Below are 15,557 nucleotides of genomic sequence, written 5' to 3'. Positions count from 1 at the left end.
CAACCTCTCCCTGCCATCCCGGACGAACATGAGACAGAATTACAGCCAATGGTGGGGAAGGCACACGCCTGCCACACCTGCCTTCTCTCTGCTGTGAGACTGGGATGTCACCTGACCCACGGCTCATCCAACTCCTGCAACAGTGAGTCACACTAGGGTTTTGTAAAATCAAGAGAGCACGTACAAGCCATGCTCAGACATTCCTCAGGAAGGACTAAAACTGTTCAGGGACACCTTCAGGACTCCCCGTGGAGCAAAGGCCGAGGAGGCAGCCCTCAGAGGCCTGGGCTGTGCTCCAGGACAGGAGGGGAGCTATCTCCACAACTTTCGGGCTAATAACAGAATTTAAAACACCTAAAACCAAGCCTTTTATTTGGGGTAATAAAAGGGCTGATCAGTGAGTGACAGGCGTAACCAGCACAGGCTGCCTTCGCACACAGCAGGGCGAGTATGGACACGACCACCAGGGTGCAGCTGAGAATGGAGAAATGTCATCATCTAACCACTTTAAAGGCGGCATCATCTTTGAATGCGGATTCCAGGAGATAAGCAGCTGTTGTTATATTTATTTTTAAGTAATACAAATTCATGTTTTTATTTTTTTTGTAATTAAAAAAATTTGGGGGAGGGTAGGTAATTAGGTTTATTTATTTATTTAACAGAGGTACTGGGGATTGAACCCAGGACTTCGTGCGTGCTAAGCACGCGCTCTACCGCTGCGCTACACCTTCCCTGCAAGCAGCTGTTGTTTTAAATAAACTCTAAAACCTGAACAGTTGCCAAGAATTTCACTAGGAATTTAGCAAGGTCATTACTGATTTGTGCATTTATCACTGAAAAGACCTTTAATGCTTTTCATGACCTTAAATGGTCCAGATGGCGGAAACCAAGGGGCCTGCCGCCTCTGGCATGGAACCTGGATCAGCAAATGCAACAACAGAGGCACAGCTTCAGGGCTGGGGTGAGGAGGGACACTCCCAGGAGGGGCAGCAGGTAGGACAGGTGAGCCATGGGGGCACGTGGGGCCGGGGCACCCAAATCCCTCACCTTCACGTGAGGTCTTGACTTACAAAGTAACATTCAGCTTATAGAAATTTGTAAAACATGCTGTGGCCCTAACAAGATAATGCCTGTGAAGAAAAAGTCAAATAATCTGAAAGAAAAATGGGCCAACACATGCAGACAGTTCACAGGAGAGAATGGCCAAATGGCCAACAGATAAAGAGATGCTCAGGGAAGGGTGTAGCTCAGTGGTAGAGTGCGTGCCTGGCATGCACAAGGTCCTGCGTTCAATCCCCAGTACCTCTGCAAATAAATAAATAAATAAATAAACAAACAAACCTTAATTTCTTCCCCCTGCCAAAATGTTTTTAAAAGATGCTCAAACCGTCTAGGGAAGAGTAAGTTGCAAATGAAAGTACAATGGTGGCCTCATGGCACACCTACTGGAAAGACTGAAAAGAAACAGCGTCTGTGGCCTGGCACAGGGTGTCAGTGCCACAGCCGCATGACCACACGTGATGGAAATATACACACCCATAGTCAACAATACGGGTTCAGACCCCTGACCTGTCCACACTTGGGGCCCACTAGCCTTAAAAGAGAAGCTGCATCGGATGACGTGGGCGATCCCCACTCGACGATGCTAGGTGAGGCTAACGTGCAGTAATGTGAGCCATACGATCCCGCTTTACAAGACGAGGGCCCCGTAACCTGTAAAGGGTTGTGTGAGCCTGTGGCTGACCCGGAGGGGAGGGGAGACACAGTGGGGGCGAGGGATAAAAACAGCACGTGTGACACGATCCTAGCAAGTAAAACTGCATACGTCTGTGTTTGAAATCCTAAGGGCTAGGAAAAGGCCCGGAGGTTTCTAGGGCTCCCAGGCTGCCCGTTCTTGGCTTATTCACCTGAGTCCCCAGTGACTAGCACAGAATGAACGTTGATCACAGTAACTCATAAAAGAAAGCTTTCACATGTAAACATTGCAATCAAGTCCCCACTGGCTGCTGGCTCACCATCCAGGGTGACAAAAGCCCCACACAACCGACCCTTTAAACCTGGACCTCAAACACCATGGTCAGTATCAGGCCATGATAAAGGGTAACTTCTCTCTAAAACGGAGCTGTCTGTTAAATGCAAGACCCACCACAGCGATAAAACAGCGAACAGCAGAGGGATGGGGTGGCCCGTTGGGCCTGTGCCTTGCAGGACGGTGAGGGACCAGGGGCCCTGGGGTGGGGGTGGGGGGCGGGCAAGGAAGAGCCAGGTGGGACGATGCTTACACAGTTGCGTTTCTTGCATAGGAAGACTGAGTCTGAGGGACTGCAAAGCTTCTTTTCTTACACTGCCCTCAGCACTAGTCCCCTGAGACTTCCTTAGGTTGTCATGGAAACCAGCCACACCTGGAGAGGCATCAGGACCCACTGGCGGCAGAGGGTCTGGGAACTGCAGCGTTGGCCCGTTTGGACAAGGGTCCCCTTGGCTTCCTCCCTCATCCGAAGCTCTGTTTACCGTGGCACTGGCACCTGGAAAAGAGGATGTGCTGGGCCATCATGGTTTTAACAGCTACGTAAGGTCATTCTTCAGACACACAGCTAAAACAGGGCAAAGGAGAGTCGAGATATGTGAGTGCTCTCCACACCTTGGCAATCCACTCTGAGAGAAGAGAGGGCCTCGGCCCCTGTGCGCGGGTGATGTGGGACAGGCTGCCCAACTGCACAGAGCCTGACACTCTCAGCTGTGGAATGCCCTCACCCTCCACACTACAGCTGGAGAATTTCAGTAGGAATGTCTCCTTTTCATTTAAACAAGACCAGCAAGAAATCTCATGAAAGTCTGTTCTTAAAAAATGGCAAAAAAAAAAAACCCACAAAAAAACCATAAGATGCTTAAAATGCGGCTCACAATGTTTTTAACAGGTGCTGTTAGCAGCAGTGCTAATCCGTGTCTCCACCTCACATTTACGGGGAACTGATTCCAAAGTCATTTCAAAGAATACGTTTATCCTCCAAAACCAGAAATTAAAGGCAAAAAGTCAGAATAGCTGATCAGAATGATGACGGCAAAGCTGAGCGTGGAACCCAGGGTGTGTGCTTCTGATGGACAAGCACCCGTGGGGGGAAACCCAAGCCCAGCAGTGGTGGCTGTAGGTGACCACACACACCCAGCTCAGTTCCACCCGCCGACGCTATTACAAGTGGACTCGTTTACACACTAACTGAAACCTGTTTTTGCAGCAAAAGGAGACAAGGAAGAAAGCGCCCTCCCTCTGCCCCTGATGGGCCGGTTGGCAGCCCAAGAGCCCAGGGGTGCTGTGCCCCCAGCTCTCACAGGGGTCAGCCTCACCTGGATCTCAGGACGTAACCAGCACGCAACCAGAAAAGTGCCTTTGTGACCAAGCAAATTTAACACGGATTTCTGTCGGTGGAGGGGAGGGTACAGCTCAGTTGTAGAGCGTGTGCTTAGCATGCACGAGGTCCTGGGTTCCATCCCCAGTCCCTCCATTAAAAACAAATAGATAGACAGACAGACAGACCTAATTACCCTCCCCAAATGATAAAATAAAATAAATAAAATAAAATAAAATAAAATAAAATAAAAATAAAATAAAAAATATTAAAAAATAATAAAATAAAATAAAATAAAATAAAATAAAATAAAATAAAATAAAATAAAATAAAATAAAATGTTTCTGTCATCTGAAATGTGACTCTCAACTAGCACAGCTACTCACTGTCACACCTCATGGAAAGGAAGACCAGCATAAAAGTGGGGCACCCCCAGAGACGTAGCAGCCAGGAGACTCGGGCATGGCCCTGACATAAATGGCCTGCAGCCCCACTGCTGGGGCTTGTGGTGGCAGGGGACCTGCATTTCAGATCCAAGTCCATCAGGTCAATGCCATTTCTGACGGGCCTCTAGGTCTGGGAGAGTCTCTAGACCTTCTGGTCACATAACAAAGTAATTCTGTAAGCATCACAGTGCATTTTAAGCCCAATAAACAGTAAGACTTGGCTGTTTTCAAACACAAGTCTAACTGTGGATAAACAAACGATGACCCGCAAACCCGGCTGGCACCACGTCCTGGGCGCTTCCCGAGTGCACCTGCAGCCCTCCCAGCTGCCCTCAGGTGCAGGACCATTCACCTTCCCGCTTCTCAAGAAGAGTGAGACTGAGATAAAGTCAGGATCTTGCCTGAGGGCTCATGGCTCGTAGAGGCAGACCCAGGAGCTGCCCCACAGCGGAACCCTTGGTCTCAGGCCAAGCCGCATCGGCCTCCCTGGCACTTAAGAAGCACTAATCAGCAAAGCCCTTGCAGGTGGTTGAGCGTTGTTTTACAAAAACAGGGATGCAATTTCTGCAAGTAAATCAAGACATACGCAGGCTCTGATTTTCAAGCAGGTGCTGACCAGGAAGGAGCAGGAGTGAGTAATTCACCTTGTGCTTCTGATGCATGAATAACCCACCAGCTAACATGCAATGTGATCCAATAATCCTCAGACCACCAGTGGACCATTTCTGGATCCCACTTAGTAAAATTTTGGCAACCAACCAACATACAGGTTGAATGTTAACAATAATGCGTCGGTGAAGACCCGCAGAAGCCTTAAGGGCAAATGATGCTGCTCCGTCCTGCTGGGGCAGAACGTGGGCTGGTTCTCACTCTATTTAACACGAATGCTGCTTAGCTGAAAGGCAGCATCAACTAAGGAAAAACACTCATCTGATTACAAAGAACCCACTCTGAATGAATGAAAAAGTTCACTATGGCCTCAGACACCAAAGTCTTCCTCCAAAATGCAAGCTGACCCACGTCCTCCTGTTTAAAGGCAAAATCAGCAGCTGCAGAGTAACCGGCGACTTACGCTGGGCTTCATCCCACTGGTCCAGAGGCGCCAGGGCGCCTGGGGGATCCGGGGGGGCCTCGGGGCGAGCTGAGGTGCCACTGCTGCACCTGTCCTCCAACAGGCCATCCTGCACTGCCCCAGCACCCTCCATGGCCAGGATGACACAGGCTGGGCTGACACTCAGGGGCTACCAGTGAACCACTAGTGAGTTTGCTTTCTGCCATCAGCAACAGCCAAGAGCTCCTGGGATGGACCGCACTAGGCTTTCCATTTTCGGGAGAAGATTTAAAGTCTCACAGATGGCTTCAAATCACACCAAGTAATATCATGATACCTGGCAGGAGACAAAAAGAGAAAGAAGGTGTTATGCGACTTTTATTCCAAGACCAGCATTTGCTTCACACCTAGCATCTCTTTAATAAACGTAGACTCTTCATTCAACAAATAATCCTGGGGCACCTACAATATCCTAGATTTCATTTATTTAAAAAATATCTTCACATGCATTTTATTTATTTCTGTTCTTCAAGGGAATGTAATTATGTTTATTTTTTCACATATGTGTTTTTTAGTGGAGGTACAGGGGACTGAACCCAGGACCCTGTGCATGCTAAGCACGGGCTCTACCACTGAGCTACACCCTCCTCCCGACATCCTGGATTTTGAGGATAAGTGTTGAGCCGGCCGCATCTGGGCCCGTTCCTGAAGGCGCGTCTGTCCTGGGACTGGCTGAAGACAGTCCCACCAGGATAAGCAGCTCTGTAATGAGCGCTGTAATTGGGTAGGCGCAGGTGGTCACTCAGCTGGGGGGGAGGCCTGAGTGACTGAGGAACTGAGTTTTTACTCACTTAAATGTAACTCACTTGTGTGTAAATAGCTGCATGTGGCCAGTGGCTTCTGTACTGGACACGCAGGCCCAAGCACTCGCCAGGGCTCACAGGGCAAGCTCCTCTCCCAGGAGACCTGAGGAGACAGTGCCCAGGCCACAGCTCCCAAGCGGAGGACAACAGGGAGGCTGCAACTGCGTGGAACATGGTAGCCCGTGTGCTATTGGCGGAAGCCCGGGGGACAAGGACACAGGACACGTGGGTGGAGGGCGGAGAAAGCACCTCACGGCAGGTGACTGGTTCTGCCCTTCCTCTCTCACAGGATCTGCTATCTTTTCACCTGTCCTGCTAGGCTAAGCTTAAGGGAGCGAAACTTTGCCCAAAGCTTGGCAACTGTTTATCGCGTTTGCAGTGGGATGAGGATGCTATCGGCTCACTTCCTCACCCACAGATAAGGTGCTGCTCTTACTCGTTGTGCAGAAATGTCAGCATTTACTTCCTTTAAGATCAGTTTTCGGGCGGAGGCATATAGCTCAGTGGTAAAGCACGTGCTTAGCATACACAAGGTCCTGGGTTCAATCCCCAGTCCCTCCATCAAAAATAAACAAAACACACAAATAAATAAATTTCCCCACCAAAAAAAAAAAAAAAAGAAAGAAAGAAACAAGAGAAAGGGGAATTAAATTTAAAAAAAAAAACAAGTCAAAAAAAATTCAACTCCTTAAAAAAAAAAGATCAGTTTTCATATTATCTTATGTACTCTTCTGTGTCTCACAGGTTTCAGGACAGAAATTTACAGGACCGTCCTCTCCAGCTGACGAATCCTATACAGATGTTTTGGAAAACAGCCTAAATGGGAGCTGACTCTGACTCAACAGTCCAGTGCAACTGTTTTCCGACAGTCCTACTGCCCTGTCACCCAAGAGCAGGCACATCCGGGGGCCTGGGGTAACCTGTTTGCCCTGTGGTGAAGGACTAGTGATGGGAGCGTCCCTCTTGGGGACCCAGTCAAGTGCGGCCAGCAGCGCTGACCGTCAACACGTCCCTCTCTGCAAGCTGGCTTCCTGCAGGCCAGCAACACCACGGGTTACTGCAGTTATGAATGTGAAGAGGCAACGCCTGCTATTTCGTGTAAAACTAGCACTAAGGGTTTGTATGTGAAAGGACCGTTGAAATGTGGGAGAACCTGGGTGACTATAGTCCAACATGGCTAACCAAAGAGCCCCAGAGCCACTCCAGCTCACGGTGCCTCACCCATGTAAATATCTGGAGACTGAAACAATATCTGAAATGAACTGAGGTCCTGAGGCCAACCGAACATTCTCTACCTCATTTCTGTCTCTACAGTAATCAGTAACCTCTTCCATCCACGGAGACACTTTCCCGGGTGGGGAAGGGGCAGATAAATGGGCCCTTGGAGGCCCCATGCCTGTCCTGGTACATCCCATAGGCCCCTCAGAAAATCACCATTTCGCAGGGTCCCGCCTCCACAGGAAAACCCTGTAATGTTGGTGGAGCCCACCTCTGGGCTACAATCCCGACCCTCCCTGGGAGCGGCTGGAGCTAAGCTGATAATGCACAGAAGGTGCCCAAGAAGCAAGGCAAGGCAGTCAGCCCACGGATGGGCAGGCTATCCCCTCCTCTACCAGCTCACCCCTCAGGACAGATGATTTCAGGGGTCCTGTAGGAACAAGCGTGGTGGCAAGTGGAAGCCACCGTCCCTGCACGTGATGCACTGCACTTGCTGGCCATCCTGAAATGCTCCTTAACAAAAGGAAACGTTCGCATTGTGCTTTGACATGGCTGTTTCTGCCTTGTGGGGGTTTGGCGGGGGGGGGGTGTCTAAATCACCACAGGCTCCCTAAGATGCCTGAGAGGGTAACACTTAACGGGTCAGTGCTTGCCGGGCAGAAGCTGGTCCCTCTGTTGCAGGTGCCCTGTTCCCCTTGACCGCCAGGCATATTTCTACCAGTCCTTCTGCGTCTACCAAAAGGCACTGCTGTCAAGTCTTCTCTGGGCCTCAGGTAAGGCACCTGGCCAACTCCGTCCTGGCATCATGGTACCCCCGCGTGCACACCATACTGCGACTGTCTGTGCCCATCTCTTCCACCAAGCTGTAAGATCCCTGGGCATACCGGGGGGAAGGGGTGCGAAGGGATAAATTTGAGAGTTTGAGATCTACAAATGTTAACCACTATATATAAAAATAGGTAAAAAGCAGCTGTCTGCTGTACAGCACAGGGAACTATATTCAATATCTTGTAATAACCTTTAATGGAAAAGAACATGGAAACGAGTATAAACACGCATGACTGGGACACGCTGCTGTACACCAGAAACTGACTCACTGCAACTGACTATACTTCAATTAAAAATTTTAAAAAAGATCCTAGGGCACAGAAGTCACCACTCCAGGTCTGCCCCGCTTCCCGGAACATTCCCTACGCAGAGTGGTGCTCAGCGCAGGCTACCGACAAATCTTTGCCTCTGCCCAGTTCCACCCCTCAGCAACCAACCGAGTGGTTCCAAAACCAAAGGATACAGATGCCTTTTCAAATACATGATGCCTTTTCAAATACAGAAAAACTCTATTTCTACTATAAAAGGTTCAAGGGAGAGCAAAGAACACGTCTGGGAGTTATAAACTGGGAGAGAGACGTGTAATGGCCACAGCCCAGATAAGCAGTGTCCCCTGGGTGAGAAGGAAGAGCAGGACGGCCCGCGGGACTGGACTTCCCTATGAAATCAGAAACTGCCAACCGAAAAGGGGGACAGAGGGGCAGCCAAGGAGCCGCAGAGAATGTGGCCCCAAGGCTTGCAGTGAGAACCCCACACCCGACCCTGTGCAGGAAAGAGGGACACTGGCTGAAGGGCCAAGATGTTGGTGCCCACTGATGAAGGCAGGTGAAGGCCGGCCAAAGACTGAGAGAAATGCACCAGGCTGTCTGAGCCCAACGCCGTCACACACGTCATTCACCTGATTCCCTTTATTTGGATTTCTTGCTAAACAAGAAGCCTACTGATTCCCAAGCAGCTCTAACCACTCCAGAGATGGATGGTGCAGCCTAGAGAATTCAAGACCCTGTGCCTGTGACTGGTTCGGAAGACTGGCCTTATTCACATGCTGCTCCTCCCAGAGCCAGACAAGAGACAGAATTCACGGACTACCACAAGAGGCCTCTGCTGAAGGGACGCTCTCCCTACACATGATAAACGGGCATTCTGTGCCTCTCCTGTCTCATGTGAATTTTACTTAGCATGACTCAGTCGTTCAGGGCCTCATTGTCTCAGACTGCGGACAAAAACAAGATAAGGAGGGTCAGACAGCTGGGAGCACACCACAAGGAAGCTGTTATTAGTAAGATGCACCCTATTTTGTGGTCAAAAAAAGAGAGATCAATCTGATCACAGTACCATCTGACCACCTGCATTCTGCTGTTTCCCAGAGGGAAGAGATGAGGCAAAGCTGTCACTTAGAACTTGGCAAAAGTGTTTGTGACTCTAGGTTCACAGCTGTCTGACGTCAAGAGACCTCGGACGGAGAAACTACCATCTCAGGCACCAATGTGACTTCTGGTTTCCCCTATCTGGTATGTACACATTAACAGCTCCACCTACCCTGTCTTATTTAAGGTGTTCCTATCAGCATTTAGAAACAACAGAGCATGAAAACCCCAAAAGCCTCATGTGTCTGTACAGCGGTGGAATGGAAAGCACAGACTCAGGCACCAGGCATCTTGGCTTCAGGTCCTGACTCTGTCACCTCAGCCGTGAGATCATGGGCAGATGCTTTACCACACTTAGCCAGTGACCTCATACAGTAGGATGATGAGAAAAAGAATAAAAAATTTGTGCTGGGATGAAGTGCAGCAAGGCACAGCCTGTGTCCCATGCCCTTGATAAGCAGCAGCTGGTGTATTTTCCCTGCAGCTGTTGCTTGTCAACATCGATAGGGAAAAGCCAACTGAAGTTCAAGAACGTACACTGCTTGGATAAAGAAGATATGGAAGATACATATATACACACATATACAGACACATACATACAAACACACACACCTGCACGCACAACAGAATACTCAAGCCATAAAAAATGAAATTTTGCCTTTTGCGACAACATGATGGCCCTCAAGAGTATTATCCTTAGTGAAATAAATCAGACAAAGTCAAATACTGTATGTTATCACTTATATGTGGAATCTAAAAAACAAAACAAATGAACCAATACAACAAAACAGAAACTGACTCACAGATACAGAGAACAAACTAGTGGTTACCAGAGAGGAGACAGGAAGGGGGAGGGGCAGAGGGGTGAGGCGGACTAAGAGGTACAAACTACCAGGTACAAAATAAGTTACAAGGATGTCATGAACAGCACAGGGAATACAGCCAGTCTTTTATAATAACTTGGTATGGAGTGTAATCTATAAAAAATCAAATCACTAAGTTATATTCTGTATAGCACAGGAAACTATACTCAATATCTTGTAGTCACCTACAATGAAAAAGAATGTGAAAACAATTATATGTATGTATATGTATGACTCAAACATGCTATACACCAGAAATCGACACATTGTAACTGACTATATATCAATTAAAAAAAAATCACTATGCTATACACCTGAAACTAATATAATATTGTTAAGTCAACTATACTTAAACTTTAAAAAATTATACTGCTGCTTAAGGCAACTGGCTAAAAAAAAAGGCAACTTTTGAATCTGAGTAATGTCAGATGATTTTTATTTCCTTTTCTTGCCATTCAAGGTCCACTGTAACTGAAAGCTATCATTCCAGGAAAGCTATGTTTGCAATAGTTAAGGGTCAATTTTAAAAATGCAAAAAAGATCTATGAGTCACCTGTAAATGGCTTACAACGTCCCAGTGGTTTTTAATCACACTGACAATAAAATCCAAGCCTCTTACCAGGAACTAGGAAGCTGTGGACAATCTAGCCCCTCCCTACATTGCATCCTTGTCCCCCATCACTTTCTTCCTTTTTCATTACACGCTTGCCATACTTCTCTACCTAAAAACACCAAACCTACTCCTCCCTCAGGGTCTTCACATTTGGTGCTCATTCTACCTGAAACATTCTTATTCCACAATTTTGCAGAGCTGGTTTCTTGTCATAGAGACCTTGGCTCAAAAGTCACCTCCCTGGACCCGCCTTCCTAGAGACCCATCCCAAGCACCGCCCAATACTCTCTCAGCAGTGACCTCATAGAACGTGAGCCCAGCGAGGTCAGGGACCCTGACACGACTGCAACCCTGTATCCCAGGACCTACAATAAACAGTGCCCGTCACACGACTGACACTCACCAGTTGCTGAATGAAGGCCGACCTGCACACTTGTATCGCACTAGTTACAATGTCTGGCCCCACTCCCGCTGTAAAGTATCACTGACTCGGTGAAACACGTCTAAGCACCCAGAATTGAGATGGAATCGAGGTGGAGGGAGAGGCAAAGAGCACACGGATTCTTTAAACCAGGCTTCACACTAACCACCGACACCATGTCAGGACGTCATCTTGACAGAACTTCTGCAAAAGGACAAGAGCTGTTTCTCAGCAGCTCCAAGAGCAGCTGGGGCATCTCTGAATAAGTCACTCCCCGACACGCGTGGACAGCGTCCTGGAAGGGCTCGAATGTATGTATATTTATGAAGCTAGCTTCGCTAACAGGTGCACAGGTCGGCTTCCAAGCCCGGAGGCTACCAACGGCGAGATGCCAGACTTGCGCGGGGCGTTGCCGCTCCAGGCGGAGCCGCGGCCGGCCCTCCGCGTCTGCCCAGGCCCTGCCGCCCTTCGCCCACCACCCGGCCCCTGCCTAGACCGCGCCGAGGTCCCCCGACTTCCCGCGACCGCCCCAGCCTGAGCCTCTGCCCAGGAGCCACCCGCGACCCTCACCCCGGCGCTGCGGAAGCCGCGGCAAACGCCCGGCCCGGCTGCTCCGGCGGAGACGTGGCCGCGCGAGGGGCGGAGCACAGCGCCGCGACGGAGTCTGGCCCCCGGAAACAGCCTGTGCGCACTGCCTCCGTTCCGGAAGAGAGAACGTCCTCTTCTGCTAGCCAGCAGCGGCCTTCCGGCCACGGCTGCGCCGAGAGCAGGGTCGGGATCGAGCCCACTCACAACTGGCCCGAGGCGGGTTTCAGAAAGTGATTTTGGGGCTCCTTCACTTGGCAGGAACGCAGCTTCCGGACTTGCCGGACCAACTCCGACAGGAAGCCAGACAGCTGAGCTTCCGGCGGAAGTGGCGTGGCCAGGCTCCGGTCCCAGCCCTATCTTTCAGGGTGTGGGGCGTGGCCATCCTGGGCCCGCCCCTACCTCTTTGGGGGCGTGGCTAGGCGGCACGCGGGGGCGGGGCGGGGCGCTGGCTCGGGTGGGTCTTTCAGCACCAAACTTTCCTTTGCACCTGTCCTTACTAATCTTTCGGGTGTCAATACCAAAGTGACTGCTGCTTTGGAGCCGTAGCAATGTTTTATCTTAAAAATAAAATATTGTTGGCATTGGGCATGAGGTTTAGGTGAAGGGTTTTTTTTTTTTGGTCTGTGGATATCAAATTGTTCTAGTACCGTTTGTTAATAAAAGTCTGTCTTCCTCCATTAACTTGCTTTTGCACACTTGTCAAAAATCAGTTGGCTGCTTGTTGGCTGTTTCCGGGTTCTCTGCTCTGTTGCAATGATCTCCATGCCTATCCCTGTGCCAATTCCACAGTCTCCACGGAGGTAGCTTTACAGCAAGCCCCAATATGGGTAGAGGATTCCTCCCACTTTATTCTTTTTCATGATTGTTATAGCTATTCTGGGGCCCATGTCATTCTATATAAGTTATAGAATAAGCCTATCTGTGTTTACAAAAGTCCTTCCTGGGATTTTGATAGGAATTGCATTAAAACTGTAAGTCAGCTGGGGAGAACTGGCATTTTTTACTATGTTGATTCTTCCAATTCATGGACATGGCACGTCTCTCCATTTATTTATATCTTCTTTGATTTATTTCATCAGCATTTTGTAATTTTTGGCATCCTGTACATGTTTTGTTAAGTTTATACCTAAGTATTTCATTTACTTTGGAGTAATTGTAAATGGTATTGTGTCCCACAGGGTGTTAATAATATTGAGGATGTGGGGTTTGCCAGAAAACCCCACCTGATTTTATCAAAACCTGTGGTTTTTGATGTTTGACGACAAAGTGTTTCAGGCTGAACTGTGTCCCCCTCAAATTCACACGTTGACATGCTAACCCCCCAGGACCTCAGAATGTGACCGTGTGTGTAAATAGGGTCTTGAAATGGGTGATTAAGGTAAAATGAGGTCATATGTGTGGGCTCCTATCCAAAATGACTGATGTCCTTCTAAAAAGAGGAGATCAGGACACAGATATGTGCAGGGATGACCCTGTGAGGACATGGGGAGGAGACGGCCAACTCCACTCCCAGGGGAGAGGCCTCAGAGGGAACCAGCCCTGTCACACCTTGATCTCCAGAACCGTGAAACCAGGAGTGTCTGTTGTTCAGGCTACCCCATATGTGGTGTTTGTTACACAGCACCAGGGGACTGGCACACAAAGCTGCTACTGAGGGAAGCACTGTTCACAACACACAGTGGACCCCAGTAACTCCATGTCCAGTTAACATTCAACACGCCTTCCCATACCCGTCCTGTCAGGCCCAGGATGAGGATGCAGTTCCAGGTTCACCATCTTCAGAAGGAAGCACAGAAAAATGAAAGACAGAATTAGGTTTAACAGAGAGGAGGGGAAAGAGCAGTCACCTGTGCCTCGGGGAAGAGACCCAGGACAGGGATATCTGAGCTGGGTCTTTGTGAGGACCAGTCTGCTAGCAATCATTAGACGCTTGTCTGCATCAGATGTTTCAGCCCAGTTTACACCAGTGAGCAAGACAGGAAGGGTCCTTCTCTGGAATTTTTTTTTAATTTAAGTACAGTCAGTTACAATGTGTCAATTTCTGGTATACAGCATAATGTCCCAGTCATGTATATACATACATATATTCATTTTCATATTCTTTTTCATTAAAGGTTACCATAAGATATTGAATATAGTTCCCTGTGCTGTAACAGAAGAACATTTTTAAAATCTATTTTTATGTATAGTGGTTATCATGTGCAAATCTCAAACTCCCGAATTGATCCCTTCCCACCCCACTTCCCTGGGTAACCATGAGATTGTTTACTATGTCTGTGAGTCTGTTTCTGTTTTGTAGATAAGTTCATTAGTGTCCTCCTTTTTCTTTTTCTTTTTCAGATTCCACATATGAGTGATATGGTGTTTTTCTTTCTCTTCCTAGCTTACTTTACTTAGAATGACAATCTCTAGGTCCATCCATGTTGGTGCAAATGGCATTATTTTTTTATCACTGAGTAGTATTCCATTGTATATATATATCACAGCTTCTTTATCCAGTCATCTGTTGATGGACATTTAGGTTTTTTCCATGTCTTGGCTATTGTATATAGTGCTGCTGTGAACAATGGGGTGCATGTTTATTTTCAAATTAGAGTTCCCTCAAGATATATGCCCAGGAATGGGATGGCTGGATCATAGGGTAAGTCTATTTTTAGCTTTTTAAGGAATCTCCATACTATTTTCCATCTGCTCTGGAATTTTGAATGGGAGGTAAACAGTACAGAAATGTCTGCTTTCCAGTGGTAGGCACCTGGAAGTAGACTAGAAAGGCTGGTTGGGAGGCCTCTCCAAGGAGTGGATCTGAGCCGAGCCCTGAGTGAAGAGACGGCATCACCATCTCTGCAGCAGAAGCAGTAGCAACAGCGTAAGCAGTACATGTGAGGGCGCAGGTCTGGGTCGCTCTGTAAGAGACCCCGGGGCGAGGCGGATGGAAGGGAAGGTTTGCTGAGGAGGGGGAAGGAGCCATCCAGTGCTGGGCCTTTGTGGTCTATGGTATTATCTTTGTTGCTCTGTAAGCAGCCAACCCAAAACACAGTGGCTTCCAACAACTAATATTTCTCTCGACTATATTGGCTAGGGGCGGTGGTGTGCTGGTAGGCAAACTTTAACCAAGTTTTCTCCAGAAACAACAAGAAAATGACCCTGATTTGCAGCATTTACCAGTTTCCATGGGGTGCATGCACTTAGTGGGGCCAGTTTCAATCTACCAGCAGTGAGGTCCACAAACTGGACCCAACGCAGCACCACGGAGGACACACAGGTACAGACACAGACACCCCTGGAAGCAGAGGGAGTGGTCAGAGGCAGCACATTCATCAAGAAGAGATGAGTTGTCAGTGCTTGTTACCTCTGTTTGTATTATAACTCATGAACTGCAAGTTTATATGATTTTTCTAAATAGGTGTGTTTAAGTTACCGCCTGGAGTCATTCCTCAGATGGTGACAGTTGTCTCCTGGGAGCTGGCCAGGTGGCCCTTCTGTGAGTCACCAGGGCTCATGGTGCAGCTGGCTGCTTTCAGCTGGCAGACCCACGGGTTCTCTGCACAGGGTGGCGGCTGAGCGCAGGAAGGACCTCGCACAGCTTGTTCCTGCTGCGTCTGCTTTGCTGACATCCAGGGGAGGATAGAGAGGAAAGTCAGGGAGGAAAGGACATCCGTGTGCAGCCGAGAACTGGAGCAGCACGTGGCTACACATCCCACCACAGGCTGGCCTTTCCAAGGGGAGTAACTGAGGCCCAGCCAGCACGGTTCCCATTAGGGTCAGACCTGGGAGTGCGAGGGCCGCCGTCAGGGTTGGCTGAGATCTGGCAGGCTGTCTGGCCCAGTAGCCAGTCTGCCCTCCTGGCGGTGACACAGCCCCTGCCCCACCCCACCCGCCTAAGGGGTGCTGGTGGCTGACAGGTGGTGGGAGGCTCAGGACTGGTGGGTCATCAGCTTTGGGGTCAGAGACA

General features: G+C 48.9%; 1 protein-coding gene across 6 annotated transcripts in view; it reads right to left on the bottom strand.

The window, feature by feature from the left end:
• GOLGA3 (golgin A3) overlaps positions 1–11,930 on the bottom strand; it is a 43,194-nt gene extending 31,264 nt beyond the window's left edge. Inside the window, exons 1-3 of one of the 6 annotated variants that reach the window (XM_074356679.1) lie at positions 11,588–11,930; positions 4,866–5,181; positions 2,283–2,525 (exon numbers count right to left, since the gene is read on the bottom strand). In XM_074356679.1, coding sequence (XP_074212780.1) covers positions 2,283–2,525; positions 4,866–4,998 — 376 coding nt within the window. In that variant the 5' untranslated portion in view covers positions 4,999–5,181; positions 11,588–11,930. Of the gene's footprint in view, positions 1–2,282; positions 2,526–4,865; positions 5,182–10,999; positions 11,534–11,587 lie in introns of those variants that run through there. The other 5 variants (XM_074356676.1, XM_074356675.1, XM_074356677.1 and 2 more) reach the window with 5 other exon arrangements.
• Between the last annotated feature and the right edge of the window lie 3,627 nt (positions 11,931–15,557).

Source organism: Camelus bactrianus, chromosome 32 (genome assembly GCF_048773025.1).
Source record: "Camelus bactrianus isolate YW-2024 breed Bactrian camel chromosome 32, ASM4877302v1, whole genome shotgun sequence".
NCBI lineage: Eukaryota > Metazoa > Chordata > Mammalia > Artiodactyla > Camelidae > Camelus > Camelus bactrianus.
Note: the sequence above shows the minus strand (reverse complement) of the source record. Positions and strands in the feature narration are given on the sequence as shown.